General features: G+C 45.4%; 1 protein-coding gene across 3 annotated transcripts in view; it reads right to left on the minus strand.

Annotated features, from left to right (window-relative positions):
- LOC146809210 (putative methyltransferase DDB_G0268948) overlaps window positions 1-13,697 on the minus strand; it is a 530,358-nt gene that overhangs the window by 29,467 nt on the left and 487,194 nt on the right. For all 3 annotated transcript variants that reach the window (XM_085616026.1, XM_085616027.1, XM_085616028.1), the window contains exon 7: window positions 12,388-12,525. In XM_085616026.1, coding sequence (XP_085472152.1) covers window positions 12,388-12,525 — 138 coding nt within the window. The remainder of the gene's footprint in view (window positions 1-12,387; window positions 12,526-13,697) is intronic.

A 13,697-nucleotide genomic window follows, 5' to 3' on the forward strand; every position in this document is an offset into this window, starting at 1 on the left:
AGGTGGCTGAGTGTGGACCACATCCGTAAAGGAGCAGGTCAAACTCTGACACATCCATGTGCCAAACAACCCCTGACGTCAACAACACATCTGCGGACAAACCATGCCCCAGACCCCCAACTCCCAACAAGATACCAATGTACCCAAGTATGCAACATCTCAGCACTGTAGAAGCACAGAAGTCAAAGGCACACCGCATGATAGGGATAAGGGGCAGCAAAATCAGAGCTTCAGGGGCGACTCTTCCAAAATCCAGCACACATACACAACATGCATAGCACATCAACATTGACGACAATGTGGTACAAAGCGCAACACGTCCAAAACAGTACATGGGACACAACTGGGCCGCTTGTCTGTAGAAACTGGCCATTCACATTTGGCATAGCAGGGAAATGTGAGTTGATAATGTACAAGTACAAACACACATCCGTGATGTTGTCGAAATGTCCACTGTCCCGCATCAAATAGTCAGCTCTTAACAAACAGTTACAATGTACATTATCATGCAGTCTGCATGTAAACTTGAACATTGCGTCAACATACATTTCAGCACAATGTTAACATGCATCTCCCCTTCACATAGCAGAGGAACAATCAAAACCTCCTGCAGGGCAGACCAGACAACTCCCCAGTGATGATGGAGAGGACCTCCACACTGACGCCCCACAACAGCTCATGGACATCTACGGCAATCCACCTCCAGAAGCAGGGCAGGCCAGCTGCATCAAGGAGACCCCACCCCCCGCACAGACCACACAGCAGGAAGCATACACCACCATGGCTGGCTCCCAGCACCTCACCGAAGCACACATCACATTCCAAGGACAGGTGTTTGACTGCCAGAAGGAGGTGGCTGAACAGGTGCGGGTGGGGTTCGAACTCATGGCAACAACACCAGATTACATACGTGGGTGTCTAATTCTCATCAGGGACCACTTACACTCACCAACGGACACACACACTGCGACATAGACACATGCATTTGCACATTTCCAGTACTAAACCATGCCCAGAGCCCCAGGATAATCATTCACACACCTACGTTCTACTTGCGTACGCCGGCCCAGTCCAGTCCTCTAACGGAATAATGGGGGGACGACCAAGCAACATGTCCAAGGACCTACCCACTGCCTGGGGTGACTAGGTTGCATCCGCTGTTCACCGCACAATGTAATGTGGTAGGGCCCGGGGCCATCATGCATACGTAATGAGCTCACGGACACACTTTGATAGTCAGTTGAACTTGCTACGGGCATGTGCGCCCGGCCACTTCTTATACCAGGCTCACCTGACCAGTGACACCTTTGCTGGATGGGCGTGGGGTGAGTGTGATACAGCCCTCAGGGAGTGGTTGGGGCTGGCAACAACTACAACAGTGATCACCATTGAAGTGGAAACAGAAAACACCAACATAACACAAACTACTGTGAAGCATCATGGTGGTAGCCAGAGCAAGTACAGAGGTCACCCAATATTCAATCAGAAGGGTCCGTGAGTTGCAGTGCACTGAGGTAGGGGCACCAGAGCTGAGCGTGCTCTTGTGAGAAATTGTATAGGATTGTGTCCCTTCGGGATATTCCTGCTGCAGCTGCAGTAGGGTGTGTTACACCTGCCACATCTCCCCCATCATTGTCTCAGGCCCTCCACACTGCCTGAGGTGACATAGTTGCGTCCACAGTCCACAGCACAAAACTCAGTCATAGCTCGTTGTGTGTAGCTGGACTACCACCTCCACTCTGCATTCCTGCCTTCTGGTTGTTGCCTCCTGCCCTCCCATTGTCTGTGAGCTTCTCCCCTTCTCACACCTGCCTCGCCTTCTTCATCATCGTCCCAGGTCTTCCACTCTGCCTGAGGTGACATTGCTGCGTTAGCTGTCCACAGCACAAAATTTAATCAGAAACGGTCCATGAGTTGTGGTGCACTGAATTAGTGGCACCTGAAGAGATGAGCAGGGTATCAAGATGATAATGGCATCCAAGACAGGTGTCTGCAACTCTGATTGTCTGACTGTAAGACTCTTTTGACTCTGGCAGTTGTCATTTGGAGGTGGTCCTGGTGGTGTGCATCCTGCGTGTGCATCCTGCGGTGATGCGTCATCCGGGCAGGTCAGGACTCGATTTGATGTGTGAGCCCTGGTGGACCGCAGTGTAGGCCGGAGGCAGTGGCCATCGCAGGGCCACAGACACATGGCATCAATTATCCCCAGGCCATCGACTTAGAGGCCATGCAATAGTCAGTCAGACGGGGTCCATGACTTGAGCTGCACAGAGATAGTTGCCCTGGATGCCCTGTGGCCAGCACAGGCACACCGCCATGGGACGGTGACTTGCGGTGCACTGAGGTAGGGCCACGAGAGCTGAGCAGGTCCTCACAAATGTTCAAGGTGAATGTCCCGGAGTGTTTCGGGGACAGTGGAAGGTGTTCTTCCAGGGCATGATGCAGAGGGCAGGACCAAGCAGACACGGGCAATATGGAGAAGATGAATGCTACAGACTCATTTTTGACACCTTTTTTTTATTTTATTTTTATTTTCATTTACCAACACATTACAAGTCAATTAATTCATCTTTTCCCAGCATCCCCCCCACCCCAGGTCCAAGAAAAAGAAAACAAGAAAGAAAAAAAGATAAAAAAAGAAGAGTGAATAATAAATAAGAGGGGCATATTATATTTACAAGAGTTAAGGCACAATCATTCGGTATGAATACAAAAATAGAAAATATCTTTCTGATCTTAGAAAGGAGAGCAGGGATATACATAACCCAGACGAGGAGCGGGGGAGTCGGAGGAAAAGGAGAGAGGGAAGGAAATACGTTATACATCTTGAGTATTCAATGTATCTAGCCATCTAGTCAAGGGGCCCCAGACCACCAAGCCCTTTTCTCTTGCCCTTTTTCCCTTTTTAGCGTAAACTGCTCTTTCCAACCTATAAGTGGCAGAAATCTAGCTTGCCATTGGCCGAACGACGGGGGACTCAGATCTTTCCAATGCATAGCAATGCATATCCGCAGGATAGTCATTGCAACGAACAACAATGCGCCCCCTTCTTTAAGGGCAAGCCGATCATATAGCCCTAGCATAATAGTAGTTGGCATAAGTTGGATGTCTGAAGAGAGAATTCTACTTAAAAACAATTGTACCTCTTTCAGTAATAACTCAAGTTTTGAACATGTAGCGAACATATGCACAGTGTCCGCGCTATGTTCTGTACACCGAGGACAAGTAGTCCCAGCACCGGTTGCCCATTTGGCAATCCTATTAGGAGTTATATACATAAAATATCCCGTTTTATAAAATTGTGCTTCTAATTTAGGGGATAGCAGAAAAGTTCCTGCTAGGCTCAAAGCAGAGCAGAATACATTAGGTGGGATATTTAATTTCAGCTGCCATTTAGCATCAATTTTAATTAGATCATCAGGTCTTTGTTCGTTCAAAATACAGTAGATATCTCCTATCCTCGGTGTTTTAGTGCCAAGCAATTTGTCTATAAGGCCTACCGCTGCAAACCCGGCAGGCCCCCCAGTTTTCTCTGCTAAATAATTTGTGATAGCATTATACTGAAATATCTGATCACCACTTAAATTAAAGCAAGTTTTCAGTGCCTCGAATGACATAGTACGGCCAGTGCTATACAAATCTCCTAATCTGTGAATACCCGCAGAATGCCATTGTCGCAAATATGCGCTTTTAAATATTAGTGGCGAATTATCATTATTTCTTATCGGGGTATAATGATTTAGCTTATCCATTCCAAATACTTTACGGATATTACGAAAGACCTGAAAGGCACTGATCATTGTCTTAAATTTAACTCGCTTATAATAGCTATATTCCAGCTGGCGCCACGGACACCCCCTTATGTTTTCACCTAAGAGCAAAGCATAGGGAGAAGGCAGGCCGGACAGGCTGGGGATATAGTCCTCATGCATTAATTTGCAGCAATGTTGTAAAGAAGCAGCCCAGTAATATGATTTTAAATTGGGAAGAGCCCAGCCTCCCCTCTCCTTGGGTAAGGAAAGAAGATTAAAGGCCCTTCTCGGCTGCGTATATGCCCAAATAAACTGAGAGAAAATTTGTTCAAAAACTAAAAGTATACCTCTATTAAACACAAGTGGGATTGTACGAAAAAAATAGAGTAGTTTAGGAAAATATGTCATTTTTAAAACGTTACATCTTCCCACAATAGTTAAATGTAGATTATCGATATGATTTTCTCATATCGGTAGCAAGGGGGGGTCAAATTTTCTGTTACCAGATTATCAAGGTCTGGAACGATGTTAACTCCAAGATATTTTGCTTTCTTAGTGATTCTTTTATCTACCCAAGTTATTTTTTTGTTAACAACAATCTGTGTTTTCGTTCTGTTGAGGGCGTAACCAGAGATCAATCCAAATTATTGAGCTTCTAGTTCCAAAGCCCGGATGGCAAGCTCAGGTTCCGGAGTGACTATGGCTATGTCGTCGGCATAGGCCAATGTCTTTGTGTCTATCCCGAACCTAACAACTGATGGGATTGAGGAATTAGCTTCAATTCTTCTTATTAAAGGGTCAATATAGAGGGCAAAGAGTAGAGGCGAGCAGGGACACCCCTGTCTCGTTCCTCTGGTTATCTTTATTTGTTCTGTCAGCTGGCCGTTAATGCATACTTTGGCTGTTGGATTCTCGTACAATGCCTGTATAGCCTGGATGATTTTTACTCCAAAGCCAATATGACGCATGATGGCCCAGAGAAATTGCCAGGATACCCAATCAAATGCCTTTTCAGCATCAAGTAGAATTAGCAAGATCGGGTCTCCTGTCACCTCGGCGGCATCAAATAGAGTAATAGTCCGACAAACATGTTCGATTGTGCCTTTTTTAGGGATAAATCCATGTTGCCACTTAGATACTAAAGGCTCAATATTTGTAGATATTCTCATGGCAATAATTTTAGAGAAAATTTTAGAGTCAGTATTAATTAATGTTATAGGCCTATAGGATGCCATCTCCAGAGGTGATTTATCCTTCTTGGGAAATATTACAATTTTGGCTGATAACCAGGAATTCGGTGGAGAGGTGCCCTCGAAAATGGACCATACTACATTTGTAACGCAACACATACTGTTCTTTTTACACATCGTGGCATAGGCGTACCCGCCGTCGCCACTACATTTACCACAGTCCTTTGGGGCAACTTGCTGGTGTGACGAGCAGTGTGCGACCAACTTTTGCATAATTTATTACGGCTCTCTTGAGCCAACGGGCTACGAGCCTTGGATCTGCACCTGCGCGCCATGAGAGGTACTTGACCTGTTTTAATTACATTTTGGCAGTCCACACGGCACCCCTTCACACTGACCTGCTCCCTGCTGACGAGAGGCAACTACCTCGAAACACGTGTCCAGGGATGGCTAACGCAACACATACTGTTCTTTTTACACATCGTGGCATAGGCGTACCCGCCGTCGCCACTACATTTACCACAGTCCTTTGGGGCAACTTGCTGGTGTGACGAGCAGTGTGCGATCAACTTTTGCATAATTTATTACGGCTCCCTTGAGCCAACGGGCTGACGAGCCTTGGATCTGCACCTGCGCGCCATGAGAAGTACTTGACCTGTTTTAATTACATTTTGGCAGTCCACACGGCACCCCTTCACACTGACCTGCTCCCTGCTGAAGTGAGGCAACTACCTCGAAACACGTGTCCAGGGATGGCTAACGCAAGACATACTGTTCTTTTTACACATCGTGGCATAGGCGTACCCGCCATTGCCACTACATTTACCACAGTCCTTTGGGGCAACTTGCTGGTGTGACGAGCAGTGTGCGACCAACTTTTGCATAATTTATTACGGCTCCCTTGAGCCAACGGGCTGACGAGCCTTGGATCTGCACCTGCGCGCCATGAGAGGTACTTGACCTGTTTTAATTACATTTTGGCAGTCCACACGGCACCCCTTCACACTGACCTGCTCCCTGCTGACGAGAGGCAACTACCTCGAAACACGTGTCCAGGGATGGCTAACGCAACACATACTGTTCTTTTTACACATCGTGGCATAGGCGTACCCGCCGTCGCCACTACATTTACCACAGTCCTTTGGGGCAACTTGCTGGTGTGACGAGCAGTGTGCGACCAACTTTTGCAACATTTGTAAAGAGATCTTTTATTTGTTCCGAAAAGATTTTGTAGAATTCAACTGGTATACTATCCATCCCAGTGGCTTTGCCATCCGGGAGGCTGGCCAATGCAGCTGCGATCTCCTCCCAAGTAGGAGAATTTTCCAGTGCGTCGTGTGTATAATCATTCAATTTAGCTATCGGTGTTCCCTCTAAATATTCTCTGATTTTCATGTCTATGTCTTCCGATGATCCTCTTATCTCTTCTAAATATAGCTTTTCATAAAACTTCCTAAAAGCTTCCTCTATTTTTTTTTAGCAGTAATAAGCCCATCAATATCTGTATTAATAGATGTGATAGTATTTGCAGTTGTCCTTTGTCTAGTGGAAATAGCGAGCTGATGTCCAATGCGCTCGCTCCACTCATAACATTTCTCTCTTGATGCAGCCCATTTAATAGCTATTTTTTCTACTAAAACAGCCCCCATCTCTGATTTAGTGACCGCAACCAATGTCTGTGCCTCTTCTAATCCTAAGCCTGCCTGAACCGCCTGTGTTAGTTTTTTTTCTGCTTCTATCATCTGCCGATGTAATGAATCAATTTGTATCTTTTCCTTTTTATTCTTTCTGATTGAGAAGCGTAATGTCTCCCCCCTAATACCTGCCTTAAGGGTATCCCAGACCACCATTACAGATGCGGTCCCGATATTTATACCCAGAAATTCCCATATCCAACCGGCCATATGTTCTCGATAATTACTATCATATAGAAGAGCCTTTTCAAAAGTCCAGATCGAACCTGGTCCCTGATTGCCCCAGCCCTCTAGGTTTAGAATAGGAGGATTATGATCCGAGAGCAATCGAGGGGCAACATCAATAGAGCAATCATGAATTAAAGCAGAGGAAACAAAAAAAGAATCCAATCTTGCTAATGACCGATGAGGAGTTGAGAAGAAGGTAAAGCCATTCTGATCAGGCTTTAAATAGGCCCAAACGTCTTTTAAGCCATGAGTATTCATTAAATTATACAAAGCCCGAAAAACTTTGGGCTTTCTTCCCTCATAGCTCCAAGATTTATCGGTGTCCCAAATACTGGGCAGATTTAGGTTTAAGTCACCGCATAGAATTATCGGGAGTGGCCAATGCGCTAATTCTTGATTAACACAATTTATCACCCCGGGATCATCTATATTGCCTCCATCAAGCAGTTTCAGGAGGAAGTTAGATCAGATAATCTTGCTGCAAAGGGGGCTTCAAAAAAACTCCATTGTGGAATAAGGAAACTAAATAAAATTTGCACTGATATTGGAGATCGGGTTTCTATGGTAGAAGGGCGAACAGAGACCCTTGAAGCTGAGGTTTCCCAAATAAAAGAACAAGCGCATCTCATGAGGCTCGCCTCACCGATATGATGACCAAGCTCGAGGAACAGGAAAATAGACTACGGAGGAACAACCTTAGATTATTAGGGATACCGGAAGGTGTAGAGGGAGATGACCCTAGAGGGTACATTGTAAAACTACTTCGGTCCGCCTTTCCCTCACAGACTAGCTTGAATTGGGATCAGAAGATCCAAAGTGCGCACCGTTTTCCCTTTAATCTAAAGCAAAGACCGGACGGCAGCAATTATGGAAATGAGAAACCCAGAGTTTTTTGGTTTTTTTTGGGAACTTCCTTTTAAGGCAATTAATATATGATCAGGCCAGGCCTAATTCCCAGAGAGAAGTCGATGGAATCAAGTTTTTTACTAAACCAGACTTTAGCCACGCAACAGTGGAGCGAAGATGGCGACTGCGGCAACTGATCACTCCCCTACAATTGCAAGGCGCCCAAGCCTTCTTGATGAACCCTGCTAGACTGAAAGTCATATTTGAGGGGTCGACTTGTGTCTTTATTTCTGAGATTAAAGCTGGAGAGTATTTAAAGGAGATAATGGGAAGAAAGAGAAAATAAAGTTTGTAGTCCAGGACTTTTGGACTTTGGGACTTTTGGGTCAAATGTTCCTTAAAAAACTCAGGCTTTAATTAACCAGGGGGGGTATGAGTTACTTTCTCCCTAATTAAAGAGCGGGAGAGGTTAAGAGAAGAAAGAAAAAAATAGAGGGGAAAAAAAAAATCTATTTTTTTTTCATGGGTAGTAGACAGGTCGGCCGGATCTGTGTCACTTCTGTAATTTTGTAATTGAGGGTCTTAAAAGGGGAAGAGGAAAAAAAGAAAAAAAGAAAAAAAGGGACAAAAAATGTGCTAGTGGAGCGGCGGCCGGAGGTCTCACATTCGCTTCCATCATTCAGGGTTTTCCTGACTGTCTTTTTTTTGGGTGGGGCAGGGGGAGGGGGGGGGGGTCCATATTGAGTGCTGTGGGGCTAAAGGCTAATATGTTGGCATTCTCTTCTTTAAAAATATTCAATGTTACCTTTTAGGCATTATCTATATTGGTAATACATTGGAGCAGGAATTGTGGCTTTATTGGAGAAACCGTAAGGCCAGCGAGCGTGGTGGGGGGAGGTGGGGGGTGTGGTGGGTGGTTGTGGGATTTGGGACAGGGGGGGACTCGGTTGATAAGGACTACACACAGGGCATCATCTAGGGCATTAGTAGAATTAAAAAACAATGAATTTACAAAATAAGCTTAGAATTGTTTCATTAAATATCTGCGGGCTGAATTATTTATCGAAGAGACAGAGAACTGCGCAGACACTATGTTTGATGGGTGCAGATATAGTATGTCTCCAAGAGACCCATATTGAAGGGGGCCAGAAATCTTTGTTGAATTCTCTAGGTTTTAAACAAATTTTTGACACCAAGTCAGTATCGGCTACATGATGATGACAACACCCGGGCCATAGACTCATACACCACCAAAGTTCAACCAGAGAGTGTCCATGAATTTCGGGGCACAGAGTTAGTGGCACCAGAGTTGAAAGGGGATGCAGTCTGCGATGAGGCCTGTGCACTGATATCAAATCTGGCATAAATAAATCACGTCTCAGTTCCAAATGTGTGACCTACTGGACTGAAGTGTAGGCCGGAGGCAGCGTCCAGGAGTGGCGCACAAACACGTGTCGGAATGCTTTGCACCACATCGAAGGGAGTACAGTGATTTAAATGCTGTCATAAACATATATAATCAAGGCTCAGTTCCACGTGTGTGACCTACTTGACCGCAGTGTAGGCTAGAGGCATCGCTCAGCAGGGCCCACAGCCACATGTCGTTGACTTGCGATGCACAGAGTTAGTGGCACCAGAGCAGTTAATCACCTCCATAACAGGGATCCTTTTTTCCTCGGGACTGAACCGCGTCTTCCTCTTACTCCTCTCCTTGCGTACAATGGTATGTACTCTGCCATTGAATAATCAAGACTCAGTTCCAAATTTGTGACCTACATGACCGCAGTGTAGGGTGGAGGCAGCAGTGGAGTACATCAACGAGAAAGGAGTAATGGGGGATTCTGTGGCGGGCCTCAGGCTTGAAGCTTGCGCCGGCATGTGGTGAGCTCTCTTTGACACCCGCCGGTGTCGTCAGGTGAGCAGTGAGGCCTGGGTGTGCAGGGACGGGCAAGACGGGTCTGGGGTGCAGCTACGCACAGGATCGCAGGCACCACTGTTCACGGCGTCAGCCTTGTGGCGGGGTGAGAGGTGCCACCCTGGCAGACACTTTGCCCATTCCGGAAGAGAACCAAGCCCAGAGCAACGGGCTTTTTATTCACACCCCTATGCTGGCCTGGCGTACGCTGGGCCAGCCCACTCCGCTCACGTTTCAGGGGGGGATGTAACAAGCTACTCTTCCGCGGTCTTCCCCACTGGCTGAGCTAACATGGTTGCATCCACAGTCCAGTACAGTCCAAACACCAGCAGTGTATGTCGACATGGAAATGTCCGTGGTCTGCATTCTCAGGTCTCTCTGGCACATCCACATGTGTACATTCACATTCATGGGTCACTTGCCCCCTTCGCACATGCCTGGTTCCCACCTCTCCCCACATTCTGCTATTGTGTGGCTGAGGTACCATGCCATTGATGGCTTGTGTATATGGCTAGCCCAGGTTGCCACAGTAAGCTGTGTTGTCGTGTCTGGTATGTGGGCATGTTGGTTGTCATGTTGTATGTGATTTTGTAATGTGTGCATTCCCAGAGTTGTGAGTTGTATGTTGGTGGAGTTGAGGTGTGTGGTGTGTTCAGTTGTTACTTGCCGACGAGCAGTGCAAATCCATAGGTGCTAGCCTCAAAGCGCTGGTTGATGACAGTAGTTGGCAACGACATTGGTGAAGAGTCCCCGGTGGTTCACTATTGCCTGGACATCGATGGAATGTGTGTGCTTCCTGTTGCGGTGATTGTGTGCAGTGGCTGCAGGGGGCAGGAGGAGAACATGTATGCAGTCGATTGCCCCCAACACATGCGGGAAGCCAGCTATGGCGTAGAAGCCTTGCTTGGTCTCCAGCTGTTCCTGCGCAGTGTGTGGAAAGTGCAGGTGTTAGGGAACCAAGCTGCTGATGGCAGCCAAGACAGGTGTGAGGAACTTGGCTAGGGCTGGCTGTGGGACTCCTCCAACTCTGGAAGTTGTTGTTTGGAAGGTACCAGAGGCCAACAAGTGCAGCACAGCCAGCGGCTTTGTCTGTGGAGGGGTGTTGGCTGTCCGCTGTGTGGGTACCATCCTCCAGTGGGCAATGAGGGTCAGGATGTGGAGGATGCTTGTCCTTTTGGGCCTGTAGTGGGAAAAGTCATCCTCTGCTGTTGAGTCTTTGAGGCAGGGGCAGGTTCTGAAGGTTCGCTGTCTTTGTCTGTGCTGTCTCTGTGGTGGTCCAGGGCAGTGGAGGGAGGTCCTGGGGGTGGTGGCAGTGGGTGTTGTGGCCCTCTCGGGGCTCCGAGCTGCATGATCAGTAGCTCCATGGCATCTGTTGTTCTTCAGGTGTGGCTGTGGGCTGGGCTCCCTTTCATGGTACAGGTTGTCGTCCGACTTTACACCAGGTCAGATCAGGTGTTAAATCTCTGCTGCTAACGCGCCATATCTCATGTTTTGGGATCTAATCGCCGATCTGGCTGGTCATTGAGAATGTTGCGAAGTGGTATTGTCGCAGGAACGTCTACTCTGCATCTCCTTAGCGTTAGTTGCCGATGTCATGATTTTTGCGGCTGCTATAACGTTTAAACTGGTGATATCGGCTGTTAGCACCAGCTTGTGACTGGTACAATAAAATTATCGCCACTTTGGCTGCGATAAAGTGCCGATAACTCGACGATAATTCCTTGAGAATATGCCCTATGTGTTCAGTATTTTCCTGGAGACTAATTAACTGGTAAATGAATTTGAACTGTACTAGTGATCTGCGTTTTTTTTAATGATTTCTATAATGCACCATTTAGACTGCTTGACCTCCTTCATTACAATTTACACCATTCTCTCCACAATGCAAATTGGAATCTAATTTTGTATGGCATGCTTTTCATTTTCAACAACTACAGGTTACCATTGTATCCCTATTTGAGATGGCATATTAGGTGTTTTCCCTTGAATTCACTGATTTGAACTATCACAAAATGTCCCAGTTTTTTTATTAACTAGCTTGTCTTTTATCCACCATGCTTGTTTTAGTGAGTTCTTTTTAAAAAAAAAAAAATTCCCCTGTGAGCAGACTCCAAAAAGGCTGTTTGTGCTCTGTTCTAAACTACTACAATTATGTTTTTAATGCATACATGACTAATTTTCCTTACATTTACAAGACTGCCGCATTTTTTGTCTAATGTTTTTATGTTGCCTTTTCCTCCATTTTTGATGCTTGCTTTTTCCGCCTGCTCATTGTACACATATTCTTTCGGCAGGATGGCTATCCCTACAGACAAATTTACGTAGCAAGTTTTTTCCGTTCACTCCTTCCCAAAATGGGCCTCCTCTTCTTTGATATTCTGTAACTGAGGCACAGTCACATCTCCTTCTATTAATATGGCATTTGTTCTTCAAACAGCCAATATGTCGCGTATTTGTATTTCTTGCCCTGAACTGCGCTTACAGGGCAGCAGTGCTCGTAGTGGACTCTGGAAGGTCAAATTTACTATTTGGTCCTAGAATATTTGGGAGTGACTACAGGGGCTGGTATTGAGGTCCAGAGATTGGATAGAATTTGGAATTGCCTGTGATAGGGTTATTGTAATATCATAATATAGAGGCACCTGCACCTTTCTTCTTTAACTGTGATTGTATTAATATGTGATTTATTTGACCAGGTCAAGCTTACAGATTCACTTAAAATATTTTCATATTGTGATATTACATTAATGTGATTTCTTTACCTTTCTTGTAGTTTTTCAAGGAAAGCTTTTGCTGTTTCTGGATCCCTCATTGAGAAGTTCTGGAACATGAAAAGTGATTCTAAGAACCCCAGGAAAGCAGTAATGGACATGGAGCACTTCAGCAAGATATTTGTTACTCTGTGGAAAAATAATGCAATATGATTAAGAATGTCACTCTTTTAAAACTGGCTGGTTTACCCCTGCTCCAAAGCAAAAATTAAGGAAACACGAGAATTTAAGAGGAACTCTAAGTGGAACTACCACACATTTTAGGATATTACTCATGACAATACGGAGGCAAGAGGCCTGCAAACATTATGAGATATTTATGTAACAAGAGCAGTCCTTATGCCCATGGGATCAAGGATGAATAGCAATTATTTAAAAAACTAAGGGCCATATTCATTATGTTTTCACAAAACGCAACACAGCAAGACACCTTACTGCACTCTGCTGTGTGACAGGGCAGTAATGCAACATATCTATCAAGATATGCACATTTCTGCTCTCTGCATGCACTGGCGCACTTTTAGTTGCCTAACACCAATGCATGCATGCATCACAGTGCAAGGGTGCCTGTATTGCAGGCACGGTTGTTTTTGTGCAGAAAGGGACACATCCTGCACAAAAACCATCCTTTGAGGATTTTTCCTCTTTCTACGTGTGCTGCAAAATGCAGCAAATGCAGAAAGAGGAAAAAACATAGAGAAATAAAGATATTTCTCCTTGTTAAGCCTCCCCTGGGAGGGCGCAGCATTTTGGTGCATTCCCAGGTGTACCACTCATGTTAAATCTGTGAATGCACCAATATTCATAGGTGGATGTGAGCGAACACTCATGCTCCACCCATAGAATGCCTCACAGGGATGAAGTAGTGCAAGTCGCTGCCTTGCACTGACTTGCGTCACTACAGATTTACTAAGCACCTCAGGGCCATGCAAACCTGGCCTTGCTTGGTTTGGTAAATCTCGTCTAGTTTTTGTGTTGCCCTTGCGTTACCGTGTGTGGCACAATGGTGATGCAATACTTGGATAAATATGCCTTGTACTTCTCACTGATATCATTTGCAACCAAATTACAATAATTAGTAAAATCACTATATGCAATTATTGGCAAGACACAGAATGCAATATAAGATCGACACTCTTGATATTATATAAGGATACGTTTTATCCTAGAATCGTTATCAAAAAACAATGTTCATTTATCATAAAATAAGTGTGTGAAATGTGTTCCCAATGTAGAAAATGAAAAAAAAACACAGAAGCAGTACAGACAGAAAATGACAGTGGTGTGAATATCTGTGTGTT

Source organism: Triturus cristatus, chromosome 7 (assembly GCF_964204655.1).
Source record: "Triturus cristatus chromosome 7, aTriCri1.1, whole genome shotgun sequence".
NCBI classification, from domain to species: domain Eukaryota; kingdom Metazoa; phylum Chordata; class Amphibia; order Caudata; family Salamandridae; genus Triturus; species Triturus cristatus.